This window comes from Ruditapes philippinarum, unplaced genomic scaffold, assembly GCF_026571515.1.
Source record: "Ruditapes philippinarum isolate M1 unplaced genomic scaffold, ASM2657151v2 ctg8314_1_1_1_1, whole genome shotgun sequence".
Classification (NCBI taxonomy): Eukaryota; Metazoa; Mollusca; class Bivalvia; order Venerida; family Veneridae; genus Ruditapes; species Ruditapes philippinarum.
In genome coordinates this window covers 10,462-30,582 of record NW_026852315.1, presented here as the reverse complement: position 1 = coordinate 30,582, position 20,121 = coordinate 10,462, and the positions used below count along the sequence as shown (strand labels likewise).

At 30.5% G+C, this 20,121-nt stretch overlaps 1 protein-coding gene and 2 non-coding genes across 3 annotated transcripts; all 3 read right to left on the bottom strand.

Moving 5' to 3' along the window:
- Positions 1-1,296: 1,296 nt before the first annotated feature.
- On the bottom strand, positions 1,297-15,801 carry LOC132756452 (serologically defined colon cancer antigen 8 homolog). Its single transcript, XM_060747528.1, has 13 exons — positions 15,646-15,801; positions 12,395-12,600; positions 11,811-11,954; positions 11,289-11,408; positions 10,818-10,898; positions 10,067-10,131; positions 5,362-5,517; positions 4,838-4,976; positions 4,142-4,294; positions 3,356-3,490; positions 2,476-2,592; positions 2,028-2,156; positions 1,297-1,574 (listed from the first exon to the last, which is right to left on the bottom strand). The coding sequence occupies exons 1-13, from the start codon at positions 15,701-15,703 to the stop codon at positions 1,395-1,397; spliced, it is 1,683 nt and encodes a 560-aa protein (XP_060603511.1). The 5' UTR covers positions 15,704-15,801; the 3' UTR covers positions 1,297-1,394.
- On the bottom strand, positions 5,838-6,000 carry LOC132756469 (U1 spliceosomal RNA). The gene has a single exon (XR_009629332.1). It is a non-coding gene; the product is annotated as a U1 spliceosomal RNA (small nuclear RNA).
- LOC132756476 (U1 spliceosomal RNA) lies at positions 7,898-8,060 on the bottom strand. The gene has a single exon (XR_009629333.1). It is a non-coding gene; the product is annotated as a U1 spliceosomal RNA (small nuclear RNA).
- Positions 15,802-20,121: the final 4,320 nt, after the last annotated feature.

Genomic DNA, 20,121 nt, shown 5'->3' with positions numbered 1-20,121 from the left:
GTTTCAAAGCCATATGTCAATGGACTTTGAAAATATTTGAACTATTACAAAAACTTTAACATAAGTGGTTACGCCGACTCAGACGCCGACACTGACGCCGACGCCGACGCTCGGGTGACTACAATAGCTCTACTTATTCTTATCGAATAGTCGAGCTAAAAAAGTTAGGTAACTATAGAATGATTATATGTGACAGTGTTAAAACTGTCTTACATATGTAAACTGCCTGTAATTATTTTCATATCAAACTTTTATCATAATGTTTTTGACACAAGGATTCAACTATTATCACTTTAATTTCATAAATTATAATAGTAAATATGTATAAAAAAACCATCAGAATTAAAATGGAATCTAAAAATGCACATGCTTCATTATAAATGAAGTAATATAAAACAACATGTATGTATATTGCAGCAGGGCTTTGATTAAGTTCCAAGATTTGCAAGTCAGAGTCTGCAAAATGTCTAATATAGGAAGTCACAATATATAGGTAAAGAAGGAAAAGAATTATATTTTGTAAGTCACAAGCCAAAATCAGGGAGATAATTATTCCCAAACTTCCACTCACAAAATCCCTGTGGAAGCTGGGATATAAGCAAGTTCAGTAGGTAAATAGCTATCCTCTGATCCACATAAATGTTACAGTACAAACTTGTTATATATACTATTTTCTAATACTGCCAATGGTAACATTACTTTTCATTGGATATCCATGATGTTTATATAAACTACAAACATGACTGCTGTGAAGTTATGAAGTAATTTCATGATTTCCTCTAAAAATGAAGTTTATGAAGTTAGGTGTATTATTAATTATAATTTTACCACTGACTTACATACTTCATTTAACTACAGACCTATATACTTCATTATTTTACTACAGATTTACTTTTGAAAAAGCTTAAGGGACTTACTTTTACCACATTTGTTTTTTAATTCTAAAGCAACACATTATAAAATACTATACTTGTAAGCAAACTTCCAAGAAACTACATCTATGATGGAAATTAGAGGTGTCACATTTATCCGTTTAAACAGGTCTGGTCCGTATTTAACCGAAAACCGGTTAGAAAATTAAATAACCTAAAACTGAGGCTACTATAGGACCAACAGACAAAGAAATTTTAGATTGGTTTTTAACATTACTTTTGTTTCTTTATGACAAGATATAACATTTTGTTTGTATTTCAAATGTATTTTTTCAGGATTACATCTATCTTATTGTGAACTGTACAGCACTATCCTAACGGAAGACAGTTTCTCCATAATCAGATATGTTTAGTAATTGTTTACGAGTATAACATAATACGGACAAAATCTTATAATAAAAACAAAGTTAATAATTTAAATCAGTGCAAATATAAGTACAGTCATTTAAACGTTTAACATGGTTATACTGTGACACCCCTAATGGAAATAGTATATATATATAACTTACAATGCTGGTCCTCTAAATCTGTAATGTACCCTCCAAGCTCTTCTTCCCGAGCATGAGCTCTTTTTGTAACTGACTTTAAATCCTCTGACCTGCCTCTCTCAACACTATCTCGAGCTAATTTGGCAAGGTGTAACTACAAATATACAGTACTTCATTTATTCATATTTGTTTAGGTTTTCAAGTCGTATCAGCACTTTCATTAACTTATTGCCATCTTTTACCTTTAGTATGTGTAATTTTAGACAAAAAGGGCATTTCAATCAAATCACACATACATCTGTAACAGCACAAGATAGTTAAACTTACTTGAGACAAATAAGCAATATAATATGTTCAAGTCATTTAAATATTATGAAAAATTCTTTCTTACGTATTGAAAGACAAAAAATTCAAACACTACCTAGCTTTCAATCTGGATTAGCTCAATTCAGGTAAGATAAGTGAAATGGATATCATAGACATCTGAATAAGTTTAAGACTATTTTGTATAACTTACCAATCTAAACATCAAATGCAAATTATAAAATAAATACCGTAATTCTATGAATAACATACAAAAGGAGCAATAGATAATTAAGTTAGTTACCTCCCTTTCTAGAGCTTGCGAGTTGGCAGTGAGATGTATACATTCTTCTTTACTGTTGACAAGCTCTCTCTCTGCCTTATTTAGTCTGCGACGAAAATCATCTAACTCTGATAACAGTCTACTTCTTTCCTGTAATGTAGTTAATACTCTCAATTAATTTTATTCATGAACTAATTAATTTAATTCTTGTATTATGATATACATTGTACATCAATATAATTTACAATGTGGTTATACCATGATACCTTTTGATACAGAATATCCCATTTTTTAACTCAATTCCTGTGTTATGACATACTTGTACATCAAGAATGTTTATTTCCCATTTTGGAATCAAATTATTTCATCTGCTTTTTTTCCAGCACAAGGCAAACTAGAAAATCATAATATGCAAGTAATTGTGTGTTATGTTTATTTTCAGGATTCTACTGTATATAATGGTATTTACCCCATCTCTCTCTCGCCTCAGATTGTCCAGCTCAGATCTAAGTCTACTGGCCTCATTGACAGCATGACTTTTCTGTATCTTGGCATTGGTACTCTCTGCATTAAAATTCTCTGTAGCCTACAATAAACACACAATTCCATTAACCTTACCAGGCTAAATATGTTAAATGACTTTGTCCAGCATTCTGGACAAAGCTTTACTCATGTTTTTTTTGAAAATTCTAGAAAATTTTAAAATTTGTACTGACTAGAGAACAGTGCAGATCCTGATCAGATGATATGAATGTGGTGGCAGATTAAAGTCTACACAGGTCGTAATGGGTAGAATCTCTTGCTGCAAGCAAACTAAGGATTTAACTATAATATTATGTAAATACTGTATATTGTTTGTCATTCCTTACAATGTTACATGTCATACAATGTTTAACAAACTTATAAAATGGCTTTTTATCATGAGATATCCCATACATTTTCTTGTATAGCAAACTTCATTAAATATAGTCAGCTAACCATTCTTAAATTCTATTATAACAAAATGTTTTCATTTGTAAAAAACAACTTTCCCCAGAATAACAAATTTTGAGAATAGCATAGACAAGAGAAAATACTCATTGCCTTTAGTTTAAGCTGGAGAGTGATGAAAGCTTTTAGCTAATTTGTAACTAGTCTCAAGTTCATAAACTTTAACAAACCAATACTGATGTCGTATGAGGAAATTGTAGGGCTAGGACTCACTACTTCTAGGTTATGAGGTATATATCTAAACCCCTGGGCCACCTTCCCCTCATTGCCAATAAAATAATATCACTTTCTCGAATAAAGTCAACATTCAAATTAACTTATATTTAAATTTTCATACTAAAGTATGTAAAATTACAAACCATTGAGACTTCCTGGTCATATCTTTTAATCTGTAATTTAGCAGCTTCTAGTTGGTTAATGAGATCAACTTTATCTCTCAAAGCTTTCTCCATCTCATTCTGGGCAGCTGTCATCTGTTCTGTTAACTCTTTTATCTGTAGTGAATACATTACAGTGATTATACCTTCAGTATAGAAATTATCATAAACCTGTTAAGGCAACTATATAAGAAAATTGTAAATCATTGTTTTTCAATATAGACAACTGCTCAAGAAAATTGTAAATCATTGTTCATCAATATAGGCAACTGTCGCGTCATGACCGAGTGGTTAACGCGTTGGACTAGTAATCTAATGATTGCTAGCTGCATGGGTTCAAAACCAGTTGATGTTTCCTTGAGCAAGAAACTTACACTCATTGCTCAGTACTGGTTGGTTCCAGGAACAAATTCGAAAGTGTGTCTATAAGCTTTTAGCTTCCTACACAATCAAACTAAAATAAATTCTGTAAATGTATTAACCAACTGTTCAAGAAAATATAGATGAATGTTCAAGAAAATTGTAAATCATTGTTCATCAATATAGGCAATTGTTCAAAGAAATGTAAATCAATGAACGTTTGTGAAGGATGAACCCCTATCACAATCAAGGAAAATACTTTTAGGCAAACTATTACATTAAATCAAAAACAATTTCAAAGATACATACCAATTAAAATTATCATATCACCCATATATATATAAATGTATATTGATATTTTTGCATCAAAATATGAGAATGTCCTTTTTAAATAAGAATGTATTTTACCTTTGTATTTTGTTCATCAATAACAACCTTGCATTCTTTTCTAGCACTATCTTTCTCTTCATTGATCGTATGTTGGGTATTCTGTATGTGGGCATCAAATCTGCCCTTCATATTGTTTAACTCCTCCGCTAACTGTTCACGCTGTATCAATGCCTACACAGTTTAAGATAACATTTAATAAAATAGTACCAGTGTGTAAAGTACCCCTTTTCTTCATTTATTAAAAGACACCATTCATTTTCTATCCAGATTTATAAAATTAATTTTCTATGGTTTTTTATTCAAATATTTCATTCTCAAAATCCAAGTTTATGGAGACTTTTGATCAGAAGTAAAAATAACAATATTTTTATTTTCTTTCCCAAAGATAGAAGTAAACTTAAAATTAGACTCATGCAAACAATAAATAAACAATATCAGCAGAATATTAACCCTGACCATACTTATTATCATAAATGGACTTGCTCATTTTTTATTCTGGGCATAACCATTTATCATTTAAAAAAAAATAAAATATAAAAATATGTAATTTTTGAATAGCAAACAGTGCAGACTGATGGCATGGATGTGCTGGTTGATTTTGATCTGCACTGGTTACATAGGTAGAATCAGTTGTTAGCAGCAGGCTAAGGTTTAAATGACAGTTATATCCTTATTAACTGATGTGTTCATTGAAAACATTAAAATGTTCTGTACCTGGGTCTGTTCCATCTGAGCCTGTTCAACAAGCTCTATCCCTTTCTTCATCTGCTGATAAGCCTCCTCCTCTCTCTGTGACATTTCTGTCAGACGATGTTTCAAGGTTGCTACAACTTCAAGAAGGTCATTTCGCTCTCTAAAATGCAGGAATCCATGACCATTGTTAAATAATTAATAAATACATTATTTATTATAACTTATTACATCATATAGCAAGCTGACTCAACATCTATATGCAGAATCTTGGTCACTTGATAAAGCATAACAAAGATACAATATTTCTTCATCCACAGGCACAAAGAATTATTTCTAATTTTAAATTGGTATGATAATCAATTACAGTTGACCCTAAACTACATATTAAAAATAAGCAGAAGTGGCCTCAGATTTGACATTAAGATTTGAAAGAAAGTGAATACTTTGAAAGTTATGACATTTTAATAACAGTATTGAGTTTGCAGAACTAAACAACTGAAAATCAATAATAAACAATTCTACATGACTTGTATTGTTTGATATACCTGGTAAGTCTATCTATGGTTGAATTTTGTAGTCCCCTTTGTGCCTCAGACATATACATATCAACTAGACCGTCCTCATGTGTTGGTATAGCCTCGTGCATTCTCACCTGCCCTCGTAAATCCTCCACAATCTGCTCATACCTCTGTATCTCCTCTCTATAAATATACATGTTACAAATATAAAACTGTTCATCATACAGTTGTTTTGAAAGAAATATAGAAATAATAACAATGACTGGTACTAAAAGTCAATCCCTTACCAAGTAATGAAATTGGCAGCTGTTTATTTGTAAACCATGCTTATTTATTTTATCTTTTTTTTTTCATTTTGCAACAAATAAATATTATATTGCCCTGAATCCCTGATTGAAATATTTGGGGTTGAAAAAATGTTGCTATGCATGATACCCAATAAAATGACTAAAATTTCAAAAGTTACTATACTGATTTTTTTAAAATGATTATTGTTTCATTATTCAGGGATAGCGCGAACGCAGTCCCCACACAAATAAATTGCATACCCGAGTAACCCACATTTGGGGCTATCGCAGACGTCAGCCCAACCGAAGTGCAATGGAGGGGCCTCTTTCTGGGGAAACCGCCTTGCTGATCACGGTGTTCCCTGTACCAGGTAAGTATGAGTTGTACACATTTTCATAAGATTTTATACGACCACACAAAATAAAACGTTACGGCCATTCGTTTATCATATACATAGGCTTAAATTAAATCAAGTGCATTAATTATACTGATTCTTTGCCTATTTTCATTTCAATATCACTGAAATCTCTACAATGTCTTCTATAAAAAATTAAATATAAAGTCAGTATTTACAATTGTGATTTCACAATAAACAAAGAAAAAGATGAATTTTCAGCCAATTTATGCACTTCTAATATTTTCTTTCTTATTTTATATTTGTTCTAAAAATAGATTGACTAACAAGGCAAGTTACTCTTGTTAAGACTAATAATCAAGTCAAAACCTAGTTACCTTCAAAGGTCGCTGTACATGTATTTACAATACACTTTAAAGTATAATATACATGTTTGTATTTACGAAAATGTCAAAGTTTATCATTTTAGTATAAAAGTTAAAATAAAAGAAACAATTATCCATTAATTTTTTAAATGTAGATTAATTTTTAAACCTCGAAGTAAATACAGTTTGTTCAGTTCAATGGGTTATTAAGAAATTATTAAGATTTACAGTCACAACTTAAAATCACTTCATATTTTGATTCATGACAAAAAATTCTATTTTATTTTTGCCTTATTCTCACTTTATTTGTTTACCTTTAAATTATTTCTTTATTTCTAAAGCTGTCGGAGGCTTTTTCATTTTTCTTCTTGAATAGCAAACTTTAACATAGACAAGCAGTCCCTAATAGCAGTAACTTTAACAATGCAAGTAAATATTTAGACAGCTTATCACAAATTAAAGTGATAGTACATATACTGTTACAGTGCATACTTCAGTTACAATGATTTTCCTACTTATATAATAACAGACTCTGATAAAAGGCCTCTTCCAAAATGAAATTTTCTTGAAAATCATGCAGTTTTCCCAAAAATCTTAACTTAAACTAGCCTTTTTACTTCCGAAAAAATTAGGAGGTTAAGGCCTCTTTCCAATTAAGTGAGAAAAATCACTGGGTTATAGCATTACCATTGACATATCTTCATTTTTATAAGAAAAGACCCATCAAGTTTCCAAAAAATACTCATTTACCATATAGATCAATTACCTTTGCTTTATTTGCTCTGTTGGTGGTTGGTATAATTATAGTGAATTAGTATTTTGTATGGAAATCAAAATACTGCTTTGTTTACATTTTGCGACCTTTACCACACATTACTACACATTAAGTGCAACTGTTAAACTTTTAACAATTCTCTAAAGCAATTATTAGAACATTATTTAACACGTGTTTGACATATCTAAATATTAAATAAATTAACTGCTCTGCTCCTCAATTTATTTATAAAGCAACATGCTGACCCCAGTTTCCTTTGGCTCAATGTTTTTTTCTATCTTATAGATTATAATATAAATTTATTTTCATTGTGTACACACCCCCAGTCTTGGAATAAACTTAATAATGAAATAACATAACAATAGCTGTGTTAAAATATTCCACAAACTTGAAATGGAAGACACAATTAAGGCAACAGCTGCACTTGCTTATTAGTGTAAACTTACTAGCAAATTGGGTATACATGACTGTATAAAGTGTATATAAATGCAATAAGCTTCAACTTTGCCAATTAAGAACTTCTATTGATTGTATTAGAACAACTTTTGTTAACAAACAGTCCACTTTTTTAAAGACATTTCACTGATTTATAAAAACTGGATATTATTAAGTGTTCCTGTGCAGTTTTTACAATCACATTTTTCAAATTCTTTAAACTTTTTGTTTAAATGACTTTTACAGAAAGTTTGATAAACTTTTTTTTCAAATATAATAAATATTACCTTGATCCATATACATATTAATTTGTTTTTTTTAAGAGTTTGAGTATTGTTTCATTATTCAGGGATAGCGCGAACGCAGTCCCCACACAAATAAATTGCGTACCCGAGTAACCCACATTTGGGGCTATCGCAGACGTCAGCCCAACCGAAGTGCAATGGAGGGGCCTCTTTCTGGGGAAACCGCCTTGCAGATCACGGTGTTCCCTGTACCAGGTAAGTATGATTTCTACACATTTTCATAAGATTTTATACGACCACACAAAATAAAACATTACGGCCATTCTTTTACCATATACATGGACCTTATTTAATCAAGTGTATAAATTAAACTGTTTATTTACAAAATTCAATTTCGATATCACTGGAATCTGTACATTTTCTTCTTTTAAAGTTTAAATATAAATTGAAAGTGCACAAATGTGATTTTACAATAAGTACGATAAAGATGAAAATTTAGCTAATTTATGTCCATACTTAAAATCCTTACTAACATTTTCTTTGTTTATTCTAAAAATAGCTTTAGTCCCACAAGGCAAGTTACTCTGTATCAACTTCTTATCAGCAATACAAAGTTACCTCCAGTTATCAGTTATATACACGATACAGATTTTATCTACAAAGCAAACAACGTATTAATGCTTTCCATATTAATGCTTTCCGCATGATTAAGAACTGATAATGATGGACGTTCACTTTTGTACAGGATATGCATGGTTATAGACTTTGACTTTTTGATTTTCAAAGATAGAGCTGTGTAATCTTTCAATTACTTTGGCTACTTTGGCAATTACTTCCCATTACATAATTACATTCAATTACATGATTTTACAATGAAAGATGCCATTTACGACAATCTGTCAACTTTGTCCCTTTATATTATGTTTTTGTATACAGTTTATCAATTTATATTCTGTAGCATAATTTTATAAGTAACACTTCACATACAAAATTATTTTCAAAATGACTTTTCCACGACATTACAATGTTCAATATGAAGTAACAAATACATGTATTGAACATCTTCAAAATAGAAGCATATTGGTATAATAGCTTTAGGGTATAACAGTTTGACTGATAACCTATCACTTCTTTTGTTCTGAATTTGAAATGAAGTTAATAGATTCAATCTCCAACAAAGCAGGTAAATTTGTTATGATTGAAACATCTTTTGTACTGTAATGCTTATATGTAGTTTGTTTTGTCAGTCAAAACTTAATAGATATTTCTAATCTTCAAATCTAGATAAATTATAGTTTGCTTCGTTCACTTGAGCACTCATTAACAAATACTAATTATATTATTTTGATCAATAAATTTATTTAAACAAAGTATTGCTATTTCCCAGATTAAATGTTAATGATTCAACTAATATTCACAGAAAGCATAGTAATCAAAATATTGAACTGATTAAAAATAGAATGTGTACATCTCATATTAACTTTCTAGGCCAATGACTTCATACATAATTGCATAATTTATTACAAGAAAATGCCAAAAATGTCAAACTTGTTCATATTATGGAATCAGACAATAACACATTTTGAACATTTACCACATTTTCAAATGACCTTTACGCTATATGGACCCTTCAAATATAAGATGGTATCTAATACTTCATGACGATAAAATTGGTGAAATATCACATCTTTTTTTTGAATGAATGACATTAAAGATAATCTCAAGCAAACCTTAATTTAATGCCTGTACGTTTGACTTTGAATCTAATGACCAAATCCAAATTAGGTAATTATAGTTTGCTTCAATCACTGAGCATGTAATATAAAACTTATGTATATATTTTATCAATAATTATTGAAACAGTGTTGCTTTTCCACGTTAAGATCGAGTATCGACGACATCAACTATGAATACATAGTATCAAAAAGTATACCCTTTCGAAGGGACATAATTACACAAAGTTAAGGGTGGTAAATGATTAAATTACGATTACATTTGATTGAAAATGACTTTGATTAATGATTACTGTTGATTACTTAAAAATGTATTTGATAACAATCTTTACAATTACTGATTATGATAACATCATCCCGGAGTTAGTGGAACTAGACAGTAATAACTTCCAAGTAATGTCCAACAAATATAATTATGAAGATCTCTTTCAACTTTAAGAAACAGAATACTTTTGACGTCATTAAGCAGGAGAATCTAATTAGCAAAATAAACATAACAGAAGTATTACAAATATATATAACAAAATCAGTTTCACCTTGTATGTGTAAGTTGGGACTCCAACCTTTCTGTTTTAGCTGAATGGAGAGCACTCAATTTTTCCTGTAAAAATAATTTGATACAAGAAAGATTAGGTGATCATTGAAAAAAAACAAAAAAATTTAATAACAACACAAAAATCTTTTATGTTCCAATATTTATAATATTTTCCAAAAGGTTCAGTTCCTATGATTTTATCAAAGTTTGACATTTGGATAACATACTAGGGGATTGTTTTTAAAAAGTTTTTGTTGAAGTTTCAGAACAAAGACAAGTTGATAACAATATTTCGTTCATTTACTGGCCACATTTGTAAAATTTCACAATAAGCTACTGTTATAAAGCACTACACTTGTCAACAATTCAACTTAAATTCAATTTTGAAGTTTCCAGTGGACATTTTAGAAAGTGATATTTGCCTGTTTTAATTTCTAAAATTGACACATACAACTTCTTAGTTCTCAATCTAAATGTAGATTATAGGAAAACTAGTGAATTTTTGTCAAGTGCTAATTTCTTAAAATATTCAACGCCCACTTCAGCTTATAAGTCAGACAAAAAAAAACCCATTTGAATTAATGCTTTGAAAAAGTCAAAGGTTTAGCTACTTCATAAGAGAGTTCCTAAATTCTGTTCTATTACCAACTAGTTCTATCACATATGATAAGTTACTGCCAACTTCCTCACATAAATCAAATATAAATATGATTGCTGTAATAAGTTTCCTAAAACTAGGAATAAATGCATACCAATTCTAACTGCCAATGTTTTACATTTCCTCTAGGTAAACTGGCATCTGCCTCCAAAGACCTATCTATATCAGTGGTAATCTGTAATAATAACAAAAATAACTATCATATCAGAACTTTACACATATCATGGAGCTAAATATACATATATCTGTGCACATATTAAGGAATAGGTTATATCAAATTATCAACAGTGTTCAGTTTCCTTAATGGAAGAGCAAATAACAAGCATCTGAGCATCACAATTTTAGAACTGGAACACAGAGTTTTAAAAATTCAGATTTTTTTGATTTTTTTATATTTTAAGTCACAATGATATGAAAATTATGTAACGATTAATTAAAGTTTTAAAGTCATCTAAATGTTGGGAGAATCAAGGTGTCACTTTTATTCCCTTGAATAAAATTCTTTACATGTATACAAATTACAAATTAGAATAATACAGATATTACAATTTTACCAAGTACATACTTTCTGAAAGTCAACATCCAAGTTTATCTCTTCTATAACACTTTTCTTGAGCTCTTCATGGAGACGCTGATTCTCTTCTAAAATATCTCTTATCTTTATTCTTACTGTGGCAAATTCATCCTGTAATTTGAGGGAAAATCATTTTTTTTTTTGCATCAGTTAAAAATAACCACTCTTTTCTCTTCACTAAAATTTCATCTCATAAAGCCTATATGGTTACATTTGACTTTCATGCAAATTATGTTAAATGTAAAAATAATTATCAAAATGATTTTTGTTTGCTTAATTGTTGCCAGTTTTAAAGCCCTAAAGACAGCATTTTATTCATTTTTATAGGTACATGCATAGAAATACATAATAAAAGAATGGAGCTGTATAGTCATATAAGAATGTTTTAAACTTGACCAGCATCTACTTTTCAAATCCATCTTCACACAGGGAGATTCCTTCCTTTGACTAAGAATAAATCTTGAACTGTTTTTTGTTTTACTTACAAATAATACATAGTTATAGTGATACTACCTTCATATATCTATTTTCAGCTTCAATCTGGTTAACATATGCTGTCTGTTGTTGTAAAAGAGAAGCAGTTTCTTCTGGCGAGGGTAGTGGCCCTCGAGGGACACTGGGAGGCTGGCTGTATCTCGGAGGAGATTGGAACAATGTCTATAATAAACAAATTAAAGTAATTTAACTTTGATACCTTTTATTGTACATTTGTATTAGATAAATTCATAATGCTATAATAATTTTTGAGTCGCTTATTCATAACATTGAAAAATTTCATTTGTGTATTGACAAGAATGCAACTTGTCTGCATTATAGTATTTATGTAAACATGTACATTGCAATCATTTTAAGAATAAATAAAGCCTTAAATTTAACCAGGCTTTCATAAATTAAGGTGAGTTTTTCTTATACTTGTTAAAAAAAATGCTTGTCAAAAAAAATGCTTGTCTTCCTCTTCATCTGCTGAATGTTCTTTTCTGTAATGATGCAATAACAACTGCAAACTTTGGCAGCTCAATGTGAGATTTCAGCAACACATAAATAGAGAAGCCACTAAAATAATCTTTCATTGAGGAATGGTTTACTTTTTCACATACCTGAGTATCATCTTTAAGGATGTGTTGAAGGTGACTAGCAGCATCTCTATACTTTTGTGGTCTGGCCTCAGACTCATACCAACGTAGATTTCTCGGATGGACAGCAGCAGTAAGCTGTTCTTTGGCTCGTGTACTGGTGTTTAAAGTTGCATTTGGACTATGTGTTAATATGTCATCCAATTCATGTAAACTGGCATTAGCTCTCTCTGTTTAATAAAATATGGCATTAATGAATTAAAGCTAACAATAAATAAAATAGGAAATTGATCTTGGTTTTGAGTACACTGTTGATAATATTGCATGGTATGGAGTTCAGATGCACAGTAATATAATCACAAAGGCTGTAAGCCCAAGTGAGTAATTATAAACATCTGAACAACAGACATCTATGAAATATCAGTGCGTAAAATCGGTCAATACTGAAGGACAAATATTGAGGCTTTAATCTAATTGTCTGTGATAGATTCTATCTGTATCATAATTTAACAAGTAAATCAAGAGAAGGAGAGAATACACATCAAACAGGGTGTTTTGTAAACTGGTTTATTCAAGGATCTACTGGTTTCGGTCTTTCAATGACCTTCATCGGATGTATCATATTTTTTAAATCGGTTTTGGCATATGGTTTTTCATTCATTTAAGGGAGCACTTTTAGAATCTGTCCGCAGCAAAATCATTGTTTTAAAATCCTAACCCTAACACAAATCACTCTAACCCAGGTCCCTCACTCTAAATCATAACATTTACCCTTACCCTAGCATTAATATGACTATGAGTAGTCTAACTAATAAGACTTGTCAAAGAAACATAGAGATAATTTTGAATGGGCTTTCCAAGTCCAACCATGAACTGCATTTTTCTACACGGACACCGCCCAATTAGAAGTTGTTGTGAGCAATAACCAGCAATGAAAGGAAGAAACGGCCAATTTTACATGATAGATATCTGTTTTTTAAACAAATTCCCATGATTTCACTTTTAAATACATAACCCCACTTAATATATCTCTCAACGGTAACCTGGTTTTAAATCTGCCGTCTTTAATAGTAACAAATGCATATGCAGGATTTTTTCCTGAATTTCGGGAACATGATCCATATCCGTAGTATTGGGAATTTCTGCAACGTTTTGGTAAAAATTTGAAAAAATGCTTGACTGAAATTTTGCAGGGATTAATGAATGCAAACACTCACAGTCTAGGATGGCATCTTGATTAAATGAATGCAAAAAATCACTGCCTAGGATGGCATCTTCAAACATTTAAGCACTATTACAATAAAGGAGCCCTTATTTGAAAGATTTTAGAACTTTTTATTAAGTATTTTTATTTTGTGAATATTTTCCTGTGGGTTGGGAAAATAATATACTATTTTCAATTGGGAATATAAACGAATATCAGCTAAAAAGTAAGCCAAAACAACTCCATAGTTAACTAAACATTACCCCTCTAAATTTTCAGTCTACTCTAGTCTCTAGACCTGCCAATATTGGAGACTGGCGACCAGTAAAACTTTTTTTTCATAGGTCTCTATCACTTCTATTTATTCCTTCTGATTGCTTCAGTAAAAAATAAATTTTATTGTCTTTATATTGTCTCAATTATTTGCCAATCTAGATGGACCTAGTAAGACTGGATCTGCCATATTCATTTTATTAAAAATTATCATGACATTAAATTTTCTTTACGATGAGGACATAAAATGTCCCCAGATAGTCAAAATATATCGACGTGCTAAAGCTAGATTCGGAGATATTTTTGTTCTGGGTCAGAATCTCGCACAATATCTTATTGTGTAGTACAATTTGTTGGACTGCTAAAGAAATAGCTTGCAATTCAAATCTTAAATAAATGGCTTGTATGCATTCAGAGAACTGTCACTGAACAAATTAATTATTTAAATGATTGCTTGAAGATCTGAAAGACGTTTTCTGATTTTATGCCTTAAAATCGATTCAAACTAGCAACAGTGTTGCCAATAAATTTTCCATAATTAAAAATGACGGTTAAAATTAGAGGAAACGGTTTGACATTAAAAAAAACAACAGTAGGTTAAATGGGTCAAACTGTCATGCTTTAAAATCAATTAGGCTAGACTGTACATAGAGAAACATAAATATTGAAGAAATAACATTTGCTAAAATAACGTTTAAAATACAGGCACGATTATCAGACATGGGAAGAAAAAATATGACCAGATTGATAAAAAAAACTGTGTTCACATTAAAAGTGTAAAAAAAACAACAACAATTTACTAAATAATATTACTAAATACATTAAATGAGACCACTGACAACTGTCAGTAGCATCTGATACACACGAGATTCGAGTTTCAAACATTTACACAGTCTTTCAATCGCTTCGAAAGCCATTAGGCATCCTTGTGTGAAACGTTGCAGTTTCGTTGCTATTGGTCAATCAGAAGACTCGTTACAAGGACCAGCTGATTTACAATGGCACGGAAAGGAATCTAAAGACTGTTGAAAGTATTGTAATTCGAATTTCGCGTGCATCGGATGCTACTGATGCCAGTTGTGAGCGGTCCAACTTAATGTATTTAGTTATATTATTTAGTAAATTCAAATGATTTTGACCCGTACTCAGCTGGCAAACATGTATTAGTCTATGTTTACGTACCGAATCGTTGTGCCGCAATTTTGTCTACCAAGGATTTTTAGCACGAATGCGCTCGTTTCCTAATAGATATTTCATGAACAGGAAGGGCTACACACCTTGGGTCAGTCTCATTTGGAAGCTTAATACAAACATGAAATAGTGATAAAAGTTTTTTTTTAATTGTCTGGACAATTGTTTTCACAACGGCCCGGGAAATGAATCCCTTGCTTTTAGGCTCGAATCTGGAGTTTGCCACCTTCTCTTAACATATAGTATATTTTTAAAGGGGGTCATAATTTACTCTCTTTTTTGGTTTTTGACACCTTAAGGCTTTAGTTTAAGATGAACAGGTTTTTTTTTTATCAATCTGATCATATTCTTTCTTCTCAGGTCCGATACTCGTGCCTGTTGTTTAAAATAGCTGCGGGGAGATTCTAAAGTCTAGCCAATCTGAGCATCAGTGGTCACATTTATTTTTATAACATTTATTTCATTATTTTACCCGATCTGTCCATTTTACTGAAAATCTAAAAATTATTTGACAAGCTTCTGCTTGCCATTGATGTTGCTAACTACGAAGTACATGTTCTTTCTTAGGGATAATCATCACATTATAATCACAGAAAATGCTACTAACCTCTAACTGCGCGCTGATATGCCTCGTTATCATCCTCAGTAGATGTATATGCGTACATTTTATCTTCAATGTTGTTTTTTTTCCAGTTTAATTCAGCCGGAAGTTTACATCGTTGGTACGGTCTTCGTAAATAAATTATAAGTATATTAATTAAATCAGCGCGCTGAACACCGCTAAATGTTCATAAGACACCGCTGAATGTTCATAATATAAGTCGCCTTGGTCAAGAACAGGCACAATTTGTTTAAATATTCAAAATAAATTTGATATATCAATAATTATGACAATAAATAAATACATAAGAAAAGAAAAGAAAAGTAAATAGAATCTAAATGAAAAAATCTCCGTTTCGCGCTTGAAAATTTCCATCTTTGCTTATTTGATTTTATTAAACAATCTTTATTCAAGTATTAAACTTATAAGTCTCGTAACTGGAATTCATCAGAAATTGTCCATTTTTGCCATCTTTTAGAATATGATATTTTCAACCTTGTCTGTCGTGGATTAAAAAAAAATCTTCTTTTTTTCAGGTCATTTACCATTTACTACTTGTAATTGCATGCTGTCTTTTGATTTCAGTCATATATAAACCGAAATTGTGATGGTTTTACATTGAATAATAAGATGTACAGAGAAAGATATTATATAGATATTAGAAAAATAAGCTTTTAAAAGCATAGTTTATCATGTCAGATCTATACCATGTATACATTTAAGAAGCGATATAAGATTTTTGCGACTACATGTGTATGAAATGTTTTTAAATGATTCATACAATTGATAATAATACAAGAAAAAATAGACAAAAAACAATATCATCAAGGAAGGGCGGCGTTCAGTGAACGCAACCCCCACACGACCCGGCAACACAGGACCACTGGCAAGGAGCCCAGCAGGCCCCAAACAAAACAGGACAGGGCACAAGGCAAAGCACAAGTTTTATACAAAGCAGTCAAGATTATTTGTGATTTAATTAACCCCACCCCACTTTAAAATTCTCTTTCATTTTACAACATGTATCAATATGATGCAAAATACATTTTTTAAATATTAGATTTGTTTGAAATTTAAATGAATTAGAAAGAAAAATAAATAATAATAAAAAAAAAAATGGACGAACACAATATATAGAAGATATTCAAGTTTTTTTTTATAAATACAGGATTTATTTTCATCGAATGGTATGAAAATAAATATTTCATTTTGTGTCCGCAACCAAACAACAGCTCAAACAAAACGTTGGTTTATTTTTGGAACCTTTACGATAGTAATGCCTTTTGAATCAGGTCAATTGCAATCAATCCATGGGGCTTGTGAAAGTAAAAAGCATCCATTCCCGACAAGTCTAGAAGACGTTACCGAGAATTGTGCGAAGGTATTTTCCAGTGTAAAGAAAGTTCAGGTTGTTATTGGGAATTTTGTTAAGAATTTGTGAAAGATGAGAGCTTGTAAAGTTTATTTGCTTTGTGGATTATGAGCAATAGGACATTGTCATTCATCAATAAAGTTATATCTTTATACATGTATATATATATATATATATATATATATAATATATATATATATATATCTGCACTGAAGATGAAAAATATTGTTTGTTTTACAATGTTTGAATGTTGGCATCACATATTGAACTTCAAATTATGATTTTACCTCTTTCTCTTTGCACACATTAATACCAGCACATGGATAAAATGCAGAGTTATAGCCAATAAGCTTTGCTATCTCAAAACTGGATCTCTTCTCGTCGTGTAAGGCCATTGGTTAAGACATTGAATAGAAGAAGTAAAAAAAAATGAAACAAATCATGCCACGATTAAGGGGCATATTTGGACAGTTTGGAAATAACGCCAAATCCATTAAATATTATCAATCGTTATGAAAAACCATATAACAGACAGCACCACGAACAACTTGATAGGGTTTATTTTATGCTTCTATGCTGATTCACACAGTATATAGAGAAAAAAAAACACATTTTTTTCTTTAAAATTTGCAATAAAGCAAAATGGTATATTCCCAGCGTTTCTGTTTCTATTTATGTTCAATTTTAGATAAAGTGAAATAAATACATTTGTAAATAAATAAAACTTCTTTTGAGTGAGCCTGAGGCATTGAATGAAAAGTTATAAAGTTAACTCTTGTTTAAATATTTTCAAAATAACTTTATTACAGGTATTGTTTAATGTTTGTTATGTTTTTGTTTTTACATTTTTATGCACTTTGTATGTATTTTGTCTACAACAAATACTAATTGAACGTCATTATTTTGGAGAAAACTTTAACGAGCAGTGTAACAATACTAGAATGTTTAGGAAAGAAATGGCACCACTTAGAACTTTGAGATTAGTTCAAGCCTTGGCAATACAAATACTTTAAGCGGATAGGATTAATTAACACTTTTTATGTCGAGACTCTGACTGGCTATTAAACCTGTGTGTTAAAATCAATAAATAAATAAATAAATGAATAAAAATAAATAAATAAATAAATAAATAAAAAAACATACAAACAAACAAACAAATAAATAAATAAATGAATAAATAAATAAAAAATAAATAAATAAAAACAACAACAACATGAACACAAGGTATGAGCTTGTGTGCAAGAATTTAAACATTTTTTCGAGGAAAATAGATTCAGCATGTTCTTTTCCCAATTTAACTCGTTTTTAAGTTATTTGACAGATTCATTAGAAAAAAATAAAATAAATGAAATAAAAAAGAACTGTAAAGTTTTTTTCGTGATAAGATTAACTGCATACTCGTATAATTAAAGAGGCATGATTGTGTTTTCCGAGTAAAACTTCGATGACAAACGTACATACGTGCTATCTAGTGCATTGAAAAGATAACATAAAAAAGGAGCAAAATATATAAATAAATGAAAATATATCATAGGTCGCGAATTGTGTGTACTTTGATATAAAGGGTATAAAGCTATATATAATGAAATATTTTTTTATAGAATTATTCAACAGTAAAATTGTATTGTTTCCATAATATTATGGTCCATTCCCGAAAAAGTTTTAACATAGAATGTCTCTGTTAATTAACACACATGAATATAGTACATAAACAGAATTTCTATTTCTCTTTTATACAAGCATATTGGAAGCATTTTTTCAGCAGATATATAGCTTTATACACTTTTAAACCGTCGGTAATTGTCGCAATTATCAAGAGCCTAACAACAATCATTTTCAGTGTTTGTTGTTTTTTTTTTCGTATTAAAGGTGTCGAAAATTAAAATTAATGAAACAAAAAAGGATTATTATCAAAATTTTGTTAACTATTTCAATTGGTGTAAATGCAAGCAAAGGCTATTTTTTCTCGACATCTTGCGATGACAAATATCGATATATATATAGCGATCAAGGCTAAACGCTTAACATCCGAAGACAATTAATGCTGTTTCTTGGTTAAAATCCTTGCTTATTGTCATAATATAACATAATTATGCATTTTCGACTTCCATAAAATTTTGAAAAGTGCCGTACGGCTAGCCAATATACAGTGTGTCCTTGCTAGTCGTACGTGACTCACGTACGGCTAAAACTTTTGGCTAGCCGTACGGGTCCGTACGCTAGCCACTTCCATTATAAAAAACCCTACTAAAACGTGTTCTTAATAGTACATATAATTAAATTTTTGAAGTTTGATTCTGACTTTCAAATTTAAAGGTGTGAACATATGTTATAATTGATGTACCCATTTCAAAAATATAAGCAACTCTTTTGAAAAGTAAATGTAAAAGTAATGTCTGTCAACGTATGATGCTGGGCATTGTTATCGTAGCCTAATATTAACTGCAGGCAAATCATTTTTATTGGCTGCTCAAAAATCTAATTTGCATAATTTATTCACACACTTGCTGGTTCTTACTACTTATGTCTAATACTGCGCATTGTCCATTTTAATTGTTCCTAATTTGCACCAAATGTTCCTGTCACACTGTGTACTGACGATTTTTATTGCTCCTAGTGTGCCTCTGTGCCGACAGACCTTTTGATCATGCACAATGTTGCCCTGATTGGTTAATCACCCATGTCAAATATTCTAATGACGAAATAGACATCTATTTTTTTTACGCTTCATCAGTGAACTGAATGACCTTAGGGGGGTGTCAGACTATTCTCTCCCTTACCAGTTCCTCCCCTGACGTTTCCTCCCTGACGGTTCTCTCCCTATTTTGGGGGAGAACCGTCTGCATATTTGCAAATAAGCAGACAGTTCCTCCCCATTTTTATTAATACTATTAAGTATTTAGATGTTTAATAAATGGATAAGTTTATTATTAAATTATAATATTAATTGACATAAATAAGAGAAATATATTTTATTTGAGTATTTGGATGTTAAATACATGGGCATGTTTATGATTAATTGATATAGATTAGATAAAAAAAAATATTTTTAGCATATTAGTAGTATATTATTCTGATTTTTTTATTAGATCTAACGTATACTTAATAAT